The 18,433-nt window shown below is 64.2% G+C and overlaps 1 protein-coding gene across 1 annotated transcript in view; it reads left to right on the top strand.

The window, feature by feature from the left end:
- The window catches only part of Plcg2 (phospholipase C gamma 2), a 52,402-nt gene that overhangs the window by 11,191 nt on the left and 22,778 nt on the right, over positions 1 to 18,433 (top strand). Inside the window, 16 exon segments of the mRNA XM_048354726.1 lie at positions 3,053 to 3,142; positions 3,197 to 3,349; positions 3,865 to 3,894; positions 3,897 to 3,926; positions 3,929 to 3,956; positions 4,459 to 4,503; positions 7,722 to 7,809; positions 8,180 to 8,263; positions 8,617 to 8,660; positions 9,355 to 9,427; positions 12,439 to 12,540; positions 13,758 to 13,876; positions 15,004 to 15,089; positions 15,862 to 15,982; positions 17,034 to 17,202; positions 17,788 to 17,892. Coding sequence (XP_048210683.1) covers positions 3,053 to 3,142; positions 3,197 to 3,349; positions 3,865 to 3,894; positions 3,897 to 3,926; positions 3,929 to 3,956; positions 4,459 to 4,503; positions 7,722 to 7,809; positions 8,180 to 8,263; positions 8,617 to 8,660; positions 9,355 to 9,427; positions 12,439 to 12,540; positions 13,758 to 13,876; positions 15,004 to 15,089; positions 15,862 to 15,982; positions 17,034 to 17,202; positions 17,788 to 17,892 — 1,367 coding nt within the window.

The raw sequence follows: 18,433 nt of genomic DNA, 5'->3' as shown, positions 1-18,433 counted from the left end.
CCAGCCCTTCTAGATTCTTCCACAGCTGGGAAAGCCCCTCCCCCCCACCTCCCCCAGGTCTGCCATGCATTTCCCTGGCCCAGCGGGAGGAGTGCAGCGCGGTGCGCAGCCCCCCCCCCCCCCCCCGCACCCTGGGGCTCCTGGGCGCAGCGGGGCCCTGGCTGCGTCTGCCGCACGCTGTCCTTGAGGCCCAGGCCGGGGGCGGAGCATGCAGTCCTCCTGCCGCGTGGTGGTGATCCCCCCGCGTGTCGGAGCGTGCCAGGAGACTGCCACCTGCGGAGACGAGGAAGGAGGGGAGGCGGGGGGGGGGCCTGGACAGCCCCCAGCCCCAGGCGGTGGAGAGCAGAGCCTCCGGTTCGCTTCTCGGCCTGTGGACCCCAGGGTTCCCCGCGCCGAGTCCTCCCTCCTCAGCCCAGCGGCGTCTTCAGGACTTAGCCCAAGCACCCACTGGCCCGGAGAAACTGCGCTCTCGCTGGGGAATCCGCACGGGGCCCTGCTATTCTCCTGTGTGCGGACAGGTCTGCCGTCCCCCCATAACTGGAGGACGGCACCCTGCTGGGGGGAGCAGGGGCGTGGGGAGGGCGGGGAGGGGCGTATGGAGAGCCGGTGGTGGGGAGGGCAGCTGGGCCTGGGGCAGAGCGAGCCGTGGCCGGGCAAGGCGGTGCGCGTGGCCGTGTTCTCGCGCTTCCTCGGGCAGGGAGCCCAGCTGCCCGGGGCCCACGGCGCCCGCCGCCTCCCGTGACAACAGAGTCACCTTAGTGACAAAGCCCGCCCTGCCAGCGCGTCCCACCGTGATGGCCGCCGTCAGGGAGCTGGTGGGAGTCTCTGGGGAGTTCTTCTCATGCGTTTACACACACGAGTGCACGCACAGAGGCAGGACTGACAGGTTCCTGAATGCGTGTCAGACGGACACTCTTTTGGGGGGAGATAGCAGTGTGTTCCACTGTAATCCGTGGATGTAAATGCTGATGGGTCGTCCGTGAATCTGAAGGCCCCGAGGCAGGCAGGTCCACGAGACTCTCAGCCCCAATAAACCACTCGGAAAAAGCCAGAAGAGTGGCGCTGTGGCTCAATGGTCGAGCGCTAGCCATGGGCACAGAGACGCTCAGGGACAGTGCCTAGTCCCTGAGTTCAAGCCCAGGACCAGCGGGGGTGGGCGGTGGGGTTCAGTCTCCAAATGCCTTACCTCTAAGAAAGGAAAACCCAAAATGCCCCCCCCCCCACTCGGCATTCACTACTTCTGACACCAAATGTGGATGGTCCCCCCCCCCGCCCCAAATACACAGTACCTCAGTGGACACCAGCTGACTCAGTTCAGCTCTGATGCCGCGTCCGGTTGCACAGGCCGTAGATCTCACCAGCCCTCACCCCAGCAGCCCCGGGCGCCTGGCTGAGCAGCTAGAGATTGGGGGGTCCCAGGGACCGCTCCCCTTGGATTGCACACATTTGCTAGAGTGACTCCCAGACACCCGGGGAACACAGCACGGAGGATTACAGGTTCAGGGGAGGCCAGGACCACGTGTGGGGGATGGGGCCGATGTCGAGCCAGCGTACCGGCTGTCCCCCGGAAGCTCCCGCCACCCCCCTCCCCCGCCATGCCATTTGATGGGAGTGCCGGCCAGCTCAACCTCTGCCTTCGTCCCTTCCTGCAGGGAGGGCGAGGCCTGGGAGTTCTGCCCGGTGGCTTGAGATCTCTGGTTGGGTTTTCTCTGTGGGACACCCAACCGCACCGTAGACGCGTCCCTTGGAATGACAAGGGCCCTAGGAGCCGTGTGTCAGGAAATTCCGATGTAGACGTGAGTGGCTCTTTTGCTCCTCAGTGACAGAATCTCACGTCTGAAAGAGAGCTGGGACCAGTGGCTCACGCCTGTAATTCTTAGTCACTCAGGGGGCTGAGATCTGAGGACTGTGATTTGAAGCCGGCCGGGAAAGTCCACGAGACTCTTACCCCCAACTAATTAATCACCAAAAAGCCAGAGTAGAGGGGGGGTATGAGGGACGAGGTAACAAACAGTACAAGCAATGTATCCAATGCCTAACGTATGAAACTGTACCTCTCTGTACATCAGTTTGATAATAAAAACTTGGAAAAAAAAAAGCCAGAAGAAGAGCTGTGGCTGAAATGGTAGAAGACCAGCCTCAAGTGAAGAAGCTCAGGGGCAGTGCCCAGGCCCTGTGTTTGAGCCCCAGGACACACACACACACACACACACACACGCGCACACACGCATGCGCACCACGCACACACACATGCACACACACCTACCTGTTCTTCTGCACATACTAATCAAGTGCTCTGGCCCTGAGCTACGGCACTACCACCATCCACTCCCGTGTTGTGGGGCAGGACCGGGGATTGAACTCAGGGCCCACTTGAGCCACACCCCCTCAGCCACAGAAGAGGAACGTATTGGCTTATGTCAGTGGGATGCTTCGGCGCCTGGAACCCACCCGGGGACGTAGTGGGATGTCAGGGCACAAGGCTCCTTTCTCTGAGGCGGGTGGCTCCGCCCTTTCTGCCCCTAACATCAGGGGGAAAAGTTTTAGAAGTTGCTTTGGGAAAAATCAGTCCCAGGAGGATGTGTGTCCCCGAGGCCCGTCCCAGAGCCCGGCTCTGGGTCCTGCTCTGGGTTCCCGCTGCTCTGACTCGAGATTCCAGGTGGTGGGCTGGGCCGCCTTTATCCAAAGCCAGTCAGGTGACCGGTCTGCCCCAGGACAAGCCACCCAATCTGTTGGCTGAGAAACACAAGACTGGGAGCTTTTGGGTCTCGAGGTGAAAGGTCGGGGTCACCTGGCACCGTAGCATCATGGCAGAGGGGAAGCTGTGGAACTGAGTCGCTCACTTCATGGTGGCCAGGAAGCAGGGGGCGGGGGAGAGGGGAAGGGGCGGAGTCAAATACCACCCTTCAGGCCACGCCCCCGTGACCTCTTTCCTCCAGGGCCCCGCCCCCTGGCATCCCGGTTCAGTCATGAAGCCTTCCACCTGGGGGCTGTGGGGTGTCGGAGGCCCCGGCGGCCTCCCGGGTCTTCTGGGTCTTCCGTCCTCTCCCAGGCGGGGGCCCTGAGCTCAGCTGGGCGCCCAGTGGGGACCTGGCCTCGGGAGCCCCTTCCGGCTGGCAGGAGCTGGCGGTCCCATCCGCAAGTGGGGGGCTGTGCCCGCTGCCTTCGATCCCCGCTCTCCTCCCGTTTCTCGCAGTGGATATCATGGAGATAAAGGAGATCCGCCCGGGGAAGAACGCCAAGGACTTCGAGCGTGCGAAAGCCACGCGCCACAAGGAGGACTGCTGCTTCACCATCCTGTACGGCACGCAGTTCGTCCTCAGCACGCTGAGCTTGGCAGTGGGTGCACGTTTGTCTGCCCCTCGGGAAGGTCCTCAGTGGCCAATCTCCACCCTGCCTGCCTGTCCCCTTCCCCCTCCCCCCCCCCCCCGCCTCCGGGCGCAGGGAGTTCTAGCTGGGGACCGGCAGTTTTAGCCTCTGAGCTGCCGGCTGCTCGGGGGAGGAATGGGGAGAGTGGGGGGCAGGCCACGTGCCCACCTGCGGGTATCGAGAGTCCATAGGTGTAAGGACCAGGCCCTGCGGGGCGCCAGCCGCAGAGCCTGCCCAGCAAACGCTGATCTGAAGGGCTGGCTTGAGGGCTTGTGCGCGTGCACGCACCCCACCCACACGTGCACGCACACGCACACACGCACACGCACACACCCCTCCGGTCCTGGGGGACGCCGAGGCAATGCCGTCAGGGTGCCTTGCAGCTCTAGAAGCCAGTGAGGGCGACCCTCCGTGGCCGGCCGGGGCTCTGGTCTCCCCAGGGGCTCACCCCCCCCCCCCCGCCGTCTCCCCTCCTCCCCCCCGGCCCCTCTGCAGCCGACTCCAAGGAGGAAGCCCTGAAGTGGCTGTCGGCTTGAAAATCTTACACCAAGAAGCGCTGAGGCGTCCACCCCCACCGTGATCGAGAGGTACCTGTGCTCTCTGGGGCACTCCCTTGGGGACCCGGCTCGGGGTGGGGGGGGAAACGTGGCCCCCGGGGGAAATGCGTGGCTCTGCGTCTTTGAGGCTCACCGGGCGCCCGGCCCGCAGCGCTGTCCGGTCAAGGGGCTGTGACTTTAGGAAATCTCATCGTTTTTTGTTGTCGGTTGTGGGGCTTGAACTCGGGGCCTGCCCTGCTCCGGGGCTCTTCGGCTCCAGGCGAGCGCCCTCCCTTTGAGCCACAGCGGCCGCTTCTGGCTGTCGGGTGGTTCAGTGGAGGTGAGACTCTCCCGGGCTTTCCTGCCCTGCCTGGCTTTGAACTGCGATCCTCAGATCTCAGCCTCCTGGGTAGCTAGGATGACAGGCGGGAGCCACCAGTGCCTGGCCTGAAATGACTCTGGTCTGCTTCTTCAGTCCTCATCTCAAGCAGCGTACCGAGACGCGCACGTCTTCCTAACGTTCTTTCTCTTTTGGTCTCCAATCTCTCTCCAGTTGGCTGAGGAAGCAGATTTATTCTGTGGATCAAACCAGAAGAAACAGTAAGAATCCGTCATGAATTCTCAGTTTGCTTTAGACTTTTCTTTTTAATTTTTTTTTTTGTGCCAGTACTGGGACTTGAACTCGGGACCTCACACTGCACGCTGTCACTTAGCTTCTTTTTAAGATTTTTTTGCTCAAGGCTGGCACGTTGCTACTTGAACCACAGCTCCGCTTCTGGCTTTTTTGGTGGTTATATGGTGAACAAGAAGGTCTTAGGGACTTGGCGGCCTAGGCTGGCTTTGAACTGCGATCCTCCCGTCTGAGCCTCCCGGGTGGCTGCGGTGACCGGTGTGAACCCGCGCTGCCTGGTTTTGGGGCTCGGCCCGCACCGGGCGGAGGGCTGGGCTGGGGTGAGCTGGCGAGGCCGAGCCAGACGCTCCGCTCTCGTTAACCAGTGTGAGCCTCGGGCGGGCGCCGTCGGTGCCCAGCAAGCTCTCGGTGTCGACGTGCGCACGGTCACGGCTCCCCCTGCGCGTTGTGCTGCTGACGGACGCAGGTGCGCACCTCGGGGTCAAGGTGCGCGCGTGGGTGTGGGGGGGGAGACGCGGAGCTGTCAGGTCTCCGCTGATGTATCAGCCAGAGGCCACCACGGCCGCCTCGCTTTCCACGTCTGGGCGCGGCGCGTCCCCGCCCTCCGCCCCCAGACTTTGACCCTCTGTGAGTCCGAGGTCAGAATGGTGGCGGCTTAGCGTGACTTGAATTTGCATCTCCTTCTTGATGCTTTTAGTGCTTTTGCTCTTCCGAGTTCTGGTGCTCTCGCCTGGCAGACCGTCGGGCGGGCCTCAGCCTGGGGGGTCTTCCCCCCCCTGCCTCCCGCGTGGCGGGAGTTCCCGGCGCCTCCTGCCTCCGGGACCGGCTTGCTGGCGAGACAGGCTCTCGCTGACTTTTTGGCCACAGCCGGCTCAGGCCCCGCGTGGTCCTCCTGTCTGCGCGTGGGTTGCGGACGTGTGTCACCACGCCTGGAACAAACCCGGGGATTGTGCGCTTTGCACGCCGGGCTGTGAGTCCGGCTCGCTCTAGAGAGAGCCTCTCTCCCTTTGAGCCCGCGCTGGGGCTTGAGCTGCACGTGGGGCTTGTGTCACTTACGGCTGGGGCTTCACCACGGGAGGGTTGGCTCTCTGCTTGTTAATCAGAGATCAGAGCTCAGGGGCTTTCCTGCCCGGGCTGGCCTTGAACCTCCGTCCTTATCTGAGCAGCTGGGATCGCAGGTGTGAGCCACGGTCCCCCCCTCCGGGGAGCCAGCGTGGGTTTCTGGGTGTTTCCCTCCCGCCGCTCTGTCAACACACGGAGAAGCCCCGCCTTTCCTGAGCCCCACGTCCAGGGCACCGCGGAAGGGCAGCGAAAGGGCGGCCGCTCCCTCCCTTTCCTGCCACCCACGGCGGGAGGAATCGGCTCATGGTTTCCTGAAGGACAGCCAGGGCCCCGGCCGGGGAAGGGCTCCGGCCCGTGGGGCGGAGCCGGTGGCCCAGGTGCTTTGCTTGGCCCGGGCTCCAGTTTGGCTCCTCATCCGTCCTCTGCGGGCAAGATGGCGGCAGTGTGTGCAGCCTGCCGGTGGCCCAGAGAGAGCGGCCGAGCCACGTGCCGAAAGCCACTCAGCCTGGCGTGGGTCGGGCTGGGGTGGACGACGAGGGGGGCACTTTTCCTCTTTAATTTTGTCCTTGAAAACTTGGGCAGCACAGAAACCCATCTCTTCCCCCGGCCATTAAAAAATTAATTTGTTTTATCTTTTCGTGGTAATATGCGTTATATAAAATGTATATGTAGGTACGTGTCTAAGTGCGTACTCATATATGAACACGGGTCTGGCCATTTTCTTCTCTTGTTACTGCTGGGCTTGAACCCAGGGCCTGGCACTGCCCTCGAGCCGCCTGTGCTCCAGGCTAGCGCTCTACCCTGGAGCCTCAGCGCCTCTTCTGGCTTTTTCCCAGTGGTTTATTGGAGATAAGAATCTCGCCGACTTTTCTGCCGAGGCTGGCTTTGAACCGCCACCTCAGGTCTCAGCCTCCTCTGGGGTAGCTGGGATGGTAGGTGTGAGGCATGGCGCCCAGCTGTGTTCCACCCTTTTGGGGCGGGCTTCCCCCAGCCGCCTCCGCGTCTAGAAGGGCTGGGCGCGTGACAGCTTCTTCCTGGGTCTGGCTCCAAGTCCACCCGGCGCTGTAATGCCTGCTGGAGTCTCCTTCCTTTTCGAGGCTGAGTAATACTCCACAGCACCTAGGTAGATTTTCCTGTTCTGGTACTGGGGATTGGACTCAGGAACTTGTTTGGCAGACCCTCTACCGTGGAAACGACGCCCTCAGCCCCTTTGTTTCTGTGTATGCACTGCTAGCCAGGCCTGAGATGCCGCCATCTCTTTCCGCCTTCCAGGTTGCCAGGATTACATGCTGGAGCACCCCTCCCCCGCCCCCCCATTTCTCAGCATCCTCCCTCCCCCCTCCCCTGCAGCTGACATTACATTTGCACAAGCAGGGTCCACTTCCTCTCCCCTCCCGCCCGGCCTGCGCCGGCAGGCCGGTGGCCTGGGCCGTGGGGGGGGGGGGGGGAGGGAGGCATTTGCCGTGACCAGCGTGATTGTGACAAGCTGGGGTGGGGGGGGGATCTGCCTGGAGGTTTTGCAGGTGGGAACGGTCTGTGCTCGATCGGTGATGGCTGCTAGGCGTGCGGCGGAGGGGAGGGTGAGATGAGCACGGCGATCGTTCAGTGATGTCTGCTGTGGCGGGGTGGGGCGGGTAAGGGGCACAGGCGGGGGTTTGTGGACTGGGGGAGCTCCTGGAAAGCAGTTTGAGGCGGTGTTGGCCCAGGAAGGGGTCATGACCTTGTCAAGGCTGACTGATGTGGGGCCCGGGAGGCTGGGAGCTGCTGGCTCCTCCTCCTGGTTTGGGGTTCACACACCCTGGGGGGGGGTGGCCCTCCCTGCTGGGACCCCAGGGTGTTCTGTCCTGAGATTCTGTCCCCCACTGGTCTCCGGAACGTCCCTGGGGGTGGGGCCGGCCCCTCCCCCTCCTGCCACACCGCCACACCGTGGATCTGTGGGACCCCGGCCGGCCCTGGAGGTTGGGGGCCAGCCCAGAAAACATGGGGTCCCCGCACCCGGACCCCGAGGGCTCGGTCCTGGCTGGGGCTGAGCAAGCGGCTTTTCTGGGGCTGCCGCGCCCACTGTCGAGCGCTGACCTCGAGGCTGATGAGCTGGGTTCTCTCTCCCCCCCCCCGCCCCCCCGCAGCATCAGCCTCCGGGAGATGAAGGCCATCCTGCCCACGGTGAACTTCAAGGTGAGCAGCGCGAAGCTCCTCAAGGACAAGTTCACGGTGAGTCTCTCGGCCCGCCGGGGCCGGCCAGGTGCAGGGCTGCTCAGCCGCGCCGGGGCACGGGGCTCCAGAGAGTTCTCGGCTCCGCGGAGGGTGCATGTGGTCCGTGGTGACTGCGATGCCGGCCTCCGACCTCAGCTCCGTCTCTAGCAGCCACCCTCCCTTCTCCCGATGGTGCCCCCATTTCCTTCTGGGAGCTCGAGCGTGTGTGTGTGTGCGTGTGTGTGTGTGTGTGTGTGCGCGTGCACCTGCCGGTACTGGGTTAACTGGAGCTGGAGATGGGTTTCTGGGGGCCGGGGGTGGGGGTGGGGGAGGCTGGCTTCGAGCGACTTCTGGACGTTCCGTGATAGCACTTGTTTGCTCTTGACAGGAAATCGGCGCCCACAGAGATGAACTCAGCTTTGAGCAGCTCCACCTCTTCTACAAAAAGCTGATGTTCGAGCAGCAGAGATCGGTAAGAGGGTTCGCGGCGTCCGGCCTGCCCCGCGCCGGCCCAGCCAAAGAACAACTGTGGCATACGCAGTGTGCGTTCATTGTGGTGCGCGTGCGTGTGCTGGCACCAGGACTTGAACTCAGGACCCGGGCACTGTCCCCGAGCTTTTTGCTCAAGACTGGCACTCTGCCACGGTGTCACAGCTCTCCTGCTGGCTCTTTAGCGGTTCACTGGGAGATGAGAGTCTCATGGGCTCTGCTGCCCGGGCTGGCTTCCAGCTGTGATCCTCAGACCTCAGCCTCCCGAGCAGCTGGGGTGATGGCGTATTACATAACGCGTCTACTACCTGTGTTTTCTGCGTGCTTCCTTTGCAGATACTCGATGAATTCAAGAAGGACTCCTCCGTGTTCATTCTGGGGTGAGGAACCCCCTGCCCTTCTCTGCTGCTCCGGATGGCTGTGTCCTTGGCCCTGCTGGCCTGGGTGGGGGCGGGGGGGCCAGTGGTAGGAGTAGCAATGCATTGTGGGGGGCAGGGAGAGCTGGAACATTCCGGAAAGAAGCCTGAGAGTCTCGGGTCTGCTCCTCGCAGTGTCCATCATAGGACGCACGACCCCTGGACATGGCTTCACGTGGCGCGTGACTGTGTGAATGGCGTGCCTGTCTTTACACTTGCAGTGTGTGTGTGTGCGTGCGTGTGCCAGTAGTGGAACTTGAACTCGGGGCCTGGCTGCTTTCCATTAGCTTCTTTTCTCAGGGTTGATGCTCTGCCACTTGAGCCACGGCTTCGCGTTCAGCTTTTTTGCTGGTTCACTGGAGCTAAGTGTCTCACGGACCGGGCTGGCTTTGAACCGTGATCCCGGGATCTCAGCCTCCCGAGTAGCCCGGATGTCAGGCGGTGCCGGTGCCCGGCCTCTTCTCCTCCGGTCTTGGCTGAGCCCGGGTCCTCTGGTTCCGGCCCTTCTGTTCCGGGCGCCTCCTCCGCCTCCGGACCGGGGCCCCCCGCGGGCGCCCCTCCGGTCGCCGACCCTCGGTCCTGCTTGCTCGCGGGGCCTGGCATGGGGGCGCGCGGAAGTCCCGTCCCCATCCTCCCTCTCCCCCCGCCCCCCCCACAGGAGCACGGACCGGCCGGACGCCTCTGCCGTGTACCTGCAGGACTTCCAGCGCTTCCTCCTGCACGAGCAGCAGGTGAGGACGCAGCGGGGCGGGGGCGGGGCCGCTGCCGGGGACCCCGTGTCCCCCTTCTCCCCCGTGCCGCGCCCCCTGCTGGCGTCTCGCGGGCCGTGTGGATGCAGGGGCGCCACGGTGAGTGGCTGGGCCGGCCCCCCCCCCGGGGGCTTCGGCCTGCCCTTGGCCGTCTCCTGGGGCTGCCAGGTTGGGGGGGGCTCCCAGGGCCCCCCTCAAAAGAGAAGGGCGGGTCCCCAAGTCAGCAGGGCGTGGCGGCGAGCGAGCTCAGCCCCAGCCCTGTCGCCGGCCTCGGGCGGGTGTCTCAGTTTCCTTCTCAGCAAATGGGGAGCAGAGCACCCCGACCCCGACGACCGGGGGACCGGGAGATGGCCGCGGCGTGCGTGCGTGGGTGCGTGGGCCGTCCCGGGCTTAAGATGCCCCTGCGTGTCTGTCACTGGAGAAGCAGCACCTCCCCCCCCCCGCCCCCGCCCCCCAACCGGGCTTTCTCTTTTGGAGTACTTTTAGGGTCACCGCACAGTTAATTTACTTAAAAAAAACATAACCACCACCACCACCACCTGGTTTTGCCAGGTACCGGTGTCGCCCGCCTGTCACCCCAGCCCCTCCGGAGGCTGAGATCTGAGGATCACAGTTCAAAGCCAGCCCAGGCAGCAACGTCCTTGAGGCTCTCCCTTCTAATTAAGCACCGGAGGGCTGGAAGGGGAGCTGCGGCCCCAGCGGTAGAGGCAGGCCCAGCTTTGAGCACAACAGCTCGGGGACAGAGCTCTGGCCCTGCGTTCCGTCCCCAGGACAACAACAGCAAAACAGAACTACAGGAACACACAACCCAGCCCGGGTCTGGCTGAGCCTCTCAGCTCCGTCCCGGACTCCGTCCCCCTCTTCAGATAAGAGGTCACCAGCCCCGGAGCCTTTGTCCCTTTTATTGCCTCTGGCTCGCCGCCCGCCCTTCCCCTCCCCTCCGCCGTCTCGGGTGGGAGAATTGTTGGGGCGCGCGGGCGTCCTCTGGTTCACACGGAAGGAAGGAGCCCACTGGGAAAACCGTGAGCGCTGGTCGCGTCTCGGCTGGTGCCTCGCCGCTGAGCCGGGCCTCCGGCCTTGCTTCCTGCTGGTGGGTTTTGGGATGGCTCGTTCCACCCCGCTGCTGCGTGGCCGGCGGCGTCGGTCACCGCCGGGACGCGCAGTGGGGTGTCCACGCCGCGGAGTGCACCGGCGCCCAGCTCTGCCACGCCCCTTCTTGGCCTGGAAAGCTCTGCCTGCGGGGGTCGGCTGGCGTCGCATTGCATTCTGGGAAAGAACGCCACCTCGTGGCCGCTGATGTTCATTCCCCCCCGGCCCCCCCACCCGTGACAGAGCGGATGACGGAACTGCCCGGCCTGCGGGATTAGCACCCGAGCCCCCCCCCCCCAAGCTTCCTGGGACATTTGTGGGTGATGGGTGCTTTGCAGGCCTCTTTGGCCCTTGGAGTAAAAATGATGATGATTCTTCTAGAAAGCACTTTGGCAGTATGCAGTTAGAATGAAAACCTTATTAATTTAATTAATTATTTATTTGGCCAGTCCTGGGCCTTGGACTCAGGGTCTGAGCACTGTCCCTGGCTTCTTTTTGCTCAAGGCTAGCACTCTGCCACTTGAGCCACAGCGCCACTTCTGGCCGTTTTCTATGTACGTGGTGCTGGGGAATCGAACCCAGGGCTTCATGTATACAAGGCAAGCACTCTACCACTAGGCCACATTCCCAGCCCCTTATTTATTTATTTTTGAGACCCATCCGCTCTGCTCATGCTGGCCTTGACTGAGATAGATGCTCCCGCCTCAGCCTTTCGTGCTGGGATTACAGGCACGCACCACGACGCCAGCCGTAGAGAGATGTTCAATAGTCTCTGTCCTCGGTACTGATCCTGAGCAAATCACGGCAGCATTGTAATGGGGGCGGAAACTTGCAACCCCTCCGAATCCAGCGAGGGCAGAGGAATGGCCCCACAGGCCTGCTGTGGCTGGGGGCGGGGGGCGGGCGAGCGGGGTTAAAGGTCAGCTCGAGAGCCGACTGGGTCTTCCTGGGTGCTCTCTTTGTCTCCGTCACTGGCTCACGTCGTTCACTCGTAGAGGCCTCAGTTTCCCCGTTTAAGTAACACAGAATAGCGTGTATGTCCGGAGGTTGTGGTCAGTGCCAGATAAAGGAGCAGAACGTTTTGAGTGGGTGCCAGTGCTGGAGCTCAGTGCTCACACCCTTGCCGAGCTTTTGCGCCAGGCCAGTGCGTGCTCTGCCATTTGAGCCACAGCTTAGCTTCAGGCTTTGCTTTATTTTTTCCTGGCTCATTGGACATCAGACTCTCCTGGGCTGTGAACCGCGGTCCTCAGGTCTCAGCCTCCCGAGTAGCTGGGGTGACAGGCGGGAGCCGCCGGCGCCCGTCGGGACGTGGTGAATCGCTGTGAGAGAGGATTTCCACACGGGCCATGTCCCGCGTCAGCGCGCGGGGTGGGTTGCACCCGTGGATTCCGTTTTTACTGCTGTGCCTCGTTACTGAGCAGGAGAACCTGGTCTTCAGGCCCGGGGCACACAGGGGTCACGCGGCTGCTGGGGAGGGGAGGGAGGGGGTGCGATGTGTGTGCAAAGCCTGTCACACCCGCCGTGCAGGGGAGCCCTTCTGCGTCCTGCGCCCCCTGCTCTCCTGCCCAGGAGGTTTGCAAACGCCACCCACAAGGCTCCTTGTGCCAGCCAGGCGGGTCTCCGCCACCCCCGCTGTGCCTGCCCCTGGGCCTTTTGCTCTTTCTGCTGGCCCTTCCCACCCACCGCAGAGCCTGTGCTACATTCGCCTTCCCTCCCTCCCTCCCTCCCTCCCTCCCTCCCTCCCTCCCTCCCTCCCTCCCTATCCCTGCCTCCCTTCCTTCGTTCTTTCCTTCCTTTTATTTTCTTTTTTGTTCCATCCTGGGACTTGAACTCAGGGCCCGAGATTTTTTGCCCGTCAGGGGTGTTTTGGGTGATTTCTCGTGTGTCCTCTTTGTCCCCCGAAGGAGCCGTGGGCTCAGGATCTAAACAAAGTCCGGGAGCGGATGACCAAGTTTATTGACGACACCATGAGGGAGACGGCAGAGCCCTTCTTGTTTGTGGATGAGGTATGGGGGCCGGGCGCGTGGCCAGACACGCTGACGGCGGCCGAGGTGTGCGCTTCCCGCGTCCCCTCCACGCAAGGGGAATGAATGACGGCTGGAAGCTCCGTGTTGCCAGTTTCTAGGGCATCCCTCGCCCTGGTGTGCTGCGTGGCAGTTCCCCGGCGCGGCCACCAGAGGGCGCCCGACGCCAGCAGGAGAGGCCGAGGCGGGTTAGGCCCAAAGCAAAGCTTTCTGCCTCCACGAGGGGGGGCCAGTGGGAGAGGAGAGGAGGCGGGGGGGGGGGGGGGGAGGAGGGAGGGAGGGTTGGGCACCCACTCACACTTCTGTGAGTGATAGGATAAGAACTCTCCCACGGGCTGGGAATGTGGCCTAGTGGCAAGAGTGCTCGCCTAGCATTCATGAAGCCCTGGGTTCGATTCCCCAGTACCACATATACAGAAAAAGCCAGAAGTGATGCTGTGGCTCAAGTGGCAGAGTGCTAGCCTTGAGCAAAAAGAAGCCAGGGACAGTGCTCAGGCCCTGAGTCCAAGGCCCAGGACTGGCAAAAAAAAAAAAAAAAAGAACTTCCCCGCCCTTCTGACGCTCTGAAGGGCCTTGTTTCTTAAGTTGGTGGGGGACTCACCAATGTTCACTATTGCCACGCGAGCTTCTGTACAAAGCCGGGCACGGTGGCGCACGCCTGTAATCCCAGCTCCTCCTCAGTAGGCTGAGCTCTGTGGATGGCTGCCCAGAGCCAGCGGGCAGGAAAAGCCTGTGAGGTTCTTATCTCCAAGCAGCCACCAGAAAAAACAGAAGCGGAGCCGTGGCTCAAGTGGTAGAGCACCAGCGTGGAGAGGAAAAAGTTAGCTCAGGGACAGCACCTGGGCTCTGAGTTCAAAATCCCCAGACGCGTGCTCACACACACACACGCACACGCACGTGCACACACGCACACACACGCGCACGCCCCCGCCGCGGTGCAGGGAGCAGGTGCTCCCGCGGGGCCACACATCTTGGGCTAAACGCCGCCCTGGGACGCAGAGTCCCGGTTCCTGACGCGCGGCGTGGCGGGGCCTGCTGCCGTCCCGGCCGTCAGTGCTGGGGTCCGGGCGATCCCCGGCGGGTTCCCGCCCGCGTACGTGGGTGGGGGTCAGAAGCCGCCAGGCCCCGCCCGGGTGCCGCGCGCGACCCCGCGCGACCCCGCGTGACCCCGCGTGACCCCGCGGCCGTGGCTCTTCCAGTTCCTCACCTACCTGTTCTCGCGGGAGAACAGCATCTGGGACGAGAAGTACGACACGGTGGACATGCAGGACATGAACAACCCCCTGTCGCACTACTGGATCTCCTCCTCGCACAACACGTGAGCTCCCGCCGCCCCGGCCGGCCCCGGCCCCTGCGAGACTGGGGTGTGCGTGCGTGTGCGTGTGCGTGTGCGCGCGCGTGTGTGTGAATCCAGCTCCGTTTCCCAGCTGGTGGTGGAAGTGTCAGTCGAGAATGGGCCTTGCTGGCTGGCATGGCGAGGAGCGTTTCCCCGGGAGAGCGGCGGCGGCGCGGGCAAAGGGCCTGGGGCAGGAACACGGGGTGTAGCGTGTGGGAGGGCAGCGCCGGAGATGTCAGTCATGTTAAAGGCAGTGGGGGGCCAGGGGTGCTTGGAAGCCAGAGAGCAGCATGCTGAACTCGGCCTCTCCAGGTGAGGGCCCCAATGCCAGAAGGGACAGGAGCTTGGAGGGGCGAGGAGGACGTTGCCACCCCCCGCCCCGTCTGTGTTTAATCTGTGCCACGGGGGGAGGGACGCCCTTGGCTCACAGACCCCAGAAAGCTGTCGGTGACGCTGATCCGAGTGTCTTTCAGGCGGGGGACTGAGACATTAAACCCTGTTGGGGGGCAAATCGATTTCAAGGTTCAGTCCCCCCTGCTTTATCGCTCGATGTAAGAATTCCTGTGTCCAAACGGGGCTCTGGGGGCGCACCCCTGCCATCCCCGCGACTCAGGATCCCCGCTCCCAGCCGCAACCCCGGGCGGGAGAGTCAGTGAGGCTCTGGTGTCCGCGTCAGCAGCAGAAGGCGGGGCAGCAGGCGTGGCTCGGGCGGAAGAGCGCCAGCTGGGAGGGGGCAAGGCACGCAGACGCGCAGGGCCCTGAGTTCAAGCCCCAGTCCCGGCGCCCATGCGCGCACATGCGCACACACTCACACACACACACACTCTCACACACAGGACCTGTGTCCTGCAGCACAGGGTGCGATGTCTGCTCGGTTCCGAGCCCTGAGGGTCAAGCGTGCGCGGTGCGTGTGTGTGCGTGTGTGCTGAGGGGCGGGGGGGGGGGAGGGCGGGCCGTCCTGGGCGGGGGTCCCCCTCTGACTCCTCCCTGCCCCCCGATCCCCTCTGACCGGGCTCTCTCAGGAAGAACCCGGTCCCCGCGGTGCGCCTGTCCGGCCCCTTTCCCTCCTGGGGCGCTCAGGGTTGGGGGCCCCCCCGTGACCCCCGCAGGTACCTCACGGGGGACCAGCTGCGCAGCGAGTCGTCCACCGAGGCCTACGTGCGCTGCCTGCGCCTGGGCTGCCGCTGCATCGAGCGTGAGTCCCTCCCGGCCGCCCCGCCGTCGCGTTCCGCGGGGACCCCGTCTCCGGGGAGGGGGGGCTGGGCTGGGGGAGAGGGGTGCGGCCGACGGGGGGGGGCATCCCCACCCGGAGACGAAGAAGCCGCCCTGCGAGGAGGAGGGAGGCCAGTCAGACGGGGTCCCGGCCGAGCGGGCGGCGGACCCCCCGTGTCGGGGCCCCCCGCCCCGTCCCGTCCGCTCACCCCTTGGGCCTTTTCCTCCCCGGCCTGGAGTCTCTCCCTGGAAGCGTGCGTCAGCTCCCGGGGCTGTCACAGAAGACCCGAGTGGGTCACCTGACGAGGGCAGCGGGGGCTCTGGGGCCCCCTGCTCCCCGTGGGCGGGCGTCCGCCATCGCTTCGGGCTTCTGGAGAGAGAGAGACGGGGCTGCGGCTCCCCAGCCCCCTTTAAAGACACCCCAATAACTTAAAGACCTCCCACGAGTCCTGCCTTGTAACGGCCTGCCCACCCCCGGGGCAAACATTCGACACCCGGGGCATTGGGGGACCCTTCCTCACACCATAGCAGGGTGTTTGGCTAGACCCCCGCACCCCTTCCTTAAAACCCCGAGTCAGTGTGATCAAGATAGGACTCACGGCATCAGAGTTGAGCGGCCCTTATTCCACGGACTTCCGTGTCTCCCCTTGGCCTGCCCCCCCCCCGGGATGCGCTCGCCCCCTCGGCCTGCCCCCCCCCCCCCGGGACACCTGCTCCGGCCGTGCGGGGCCCGAGGCCGCTGGTTGTGTCCGCAGTGGACTGCTGGGACGGGCCGGACGGGAGGCCCGTCATCTACCACGGCTGGACGCGGACCACCAAGATCAAGTTCGACGACGTGGTTCAGGCCATCAGGGACCATGCCTTCGTGGCCTCCAGGTCAGTGGCTTGTTTCCAGGCGCTTCGAAAATAAGGGGAAGGAAGGCGGCCGGCTGGACGGACAGACAGACAGGGCCCCCTGCAGACACGAGGGGGCTGGGCTCCCGCTTGGTCAAAGGCACGGCCGGCGTCGGTGACCTTCCCGTGGCCTGGCCGGTGGCGTCAGGGTGGCATCGGGTGGCAGCCCGAGCGCCCACCCTGGGTCTTGAACCCGGGGCCTGGGCACTGTCCCTGAGCTTTTGTGCTCAAGGCTAGCGCTCTACCATTTGAGCCGCAGCTCCGCTTCTGGATTTTTGCTGGGTAGTCGGAGACGGGAGTCTTCTGGGCTTTTCTTCTCGCGCTGGCCGTGAACCACAATCCTCAGCCCTCCGCCTCCGGATTAGCTAGGATGCCGGGCGTGAGCGCCGCGTGTTTCCTTGTGAGGTGGCATCTGGCGGGCGTCCCCGGGCCCAGGGGGCCTGTGGCGTGCCGGCGGGGGGAACGCGTGCCCGGGGGCGTCTCTGAGCCCAAGCTGTAGCTCCGCTGGCCTCCGGCTCCGGGCTCGTGAACCGATCCACGCGCGAGACCAGCGGGCGTCGCTCTCTGCGTCGCGGCTCCCCTGTGAATGCGTGTGCCCGTGAACCGTCATGCACACCTGTGAAGGTGTGCACGAAGGGCACGCCGGGGCGTGTGACGGATGCGGGCTTCTAGCGCGCCAGTGCGCGTCGCTGTGGACGGCCTGCTCTCGAGGAGGCCTTTGTTTCCCCGCGTGCCCGGCCTGGCCTCCGGCTCCGCGCGGAGGGCGCTGGGACGGCGGGCGTGCGGCGGCGCTGGCGGCTGCGGGTGGCCGCGGGGGTGGGGGGTCGTTGGGGTTCGGTCCCGCGTTCCCCGCCGTGTTTGGAGGCTTTTCTCCTCAAAGGAAGACTCAGCTTTTAGGCGTGACTTCGCACACTGGCGGTCGTGAGCGGGGGCGGGGGAGGTGGGCGGGAAAGCGGGCGGCCGCGGGGGGGGGTGGGGGGGCCGGGCCCCGCGTCCCTGAGCCCCCCCCCCCCCCCGGCGCCGTCCCCCGCAGCTTCCCGGTGATCCTGTCCATCGAGGAGCACTGCAGCGTGGAGCAGCAGCGCCACATGGCCAAGGTCTTCAAGGAGGTGCTGGGGGACCTGCTGCTCACCAGGCCCACCGAGGCCAGCGCCGACCATCTGCCCTCGCCCAGCCAGCTGCGGGAGAAGATCCTCATCAAGGTGAGCCTGGGGGGGGGGGATCGCGGCGGGTTCAAAGCCAGCCCAGGCGGGAAAGCCCGGGAGACGCTCATCTGCCACGAGCCACCGGCACACCGGAAGCGGCGCTGTGGCTCCAAGTGGTGGAACAGTGGCCTCGAGCCCAAGAACGCTCAGAGACGGCGCCCGGGCCCCGAGTCCACTTCAGCCCCGTGACCGACAGAGAACAAAGTAAAATATGGTCGCTTCTCAGATCTGCCAGGATCCTCACACCGCAGCCTCCTGAGCAGCCGGGTGACGGGCGTGCGTGAGGCCCCGACGGCCAGCCCGGCGTCTGATTCTGAGGGCTCCCGCGTGCGCACAACAGTAGAGGCGGGCGGAGAAGGGGACGCACAGCCCGTGTAATGCCAGTGCGGGCGGCGGCGGGGCCCTCACGGTCTCGCGGGGAGACAGAGGAACCACAGACCGCGCGGGGGGCTCCGGCCGGGCCTGGGAGCGGAGGGCGCGGCTCCCCCGGTTGGCCTCTGAGCGGGCTTCCCCAGGGGCGTCTGCGATGCGTGGCACGCGCTCCAGCGCCCCCCGGCGGCTGTGTGCATTTCTTCCCCGCAGCATAAGAAGCTGGGCCCCCGAGGGGACGTGGACGTGAACATGGAGGACAGGAAGGACGAGCAGAAGCAGCAGGGGGAGCTGTACATGTGGGACTCCATCGACCAGGTGAGCCGGGCGCGCTGCCGTCCCCCCCGGCCTTTGCCGGGAGCCCCTGGGGGAAAGCCACACGGTCGGTTCCCGTCTCATTCGCATCCGGGGCAGGTGGATTGGTCCTCATGACTGTGTGTGCGCACGCGCGCACGTGTGTGCACAGATGCACGCGTGCTCCGCCAATCCTGGAGCGCCATCCCTGAGCTCTTCTTGCTCAAAGCTAGCTCTCCACCCCTTGAGCCACAGCGCCACCTCCGGCTTGTTCTGAGCAGTTATGGGAGATAAGCGTTTCATGGACTTTTCCGCCCAGCGTGGCTTCAGCTGAGCCAGGAGCCTCAGGTCTCAGCCTCCTGGGTAACTAGGATTACAGGACTAGTGTCCAGCTCCTTCCATTAAAAAAAAAAATGTGTGTGTACACGCTCAACTGTGTGTGTGTGTGTGTGTGTGTGTGCTAGTGTGGTTCCTGACCACACAAAGGACATTAGTGGATGTTGTTGATTTGAATGCAAAAATACACACACGCATGGCTGGGTGCTAATTTTAACAAGTTATGTTC

Source organism: Perognathus longimembris, chromosome 10 (genome assembly GCF_023159225.1).
Source record: "Perognathus longimembris pacificus isolate PPM17 chromosome 10, ASM2315922v1, whole genome shotgun sequence".
NCBI lineage: Eukaryota > Metazoa > Chordata > Mammalia > Rodentia > Heteromyidae > Perognathus > Perognathus longimembris.
This window is presented reverse-complemented; position numbering and strand designations above follow the sequence as displayed.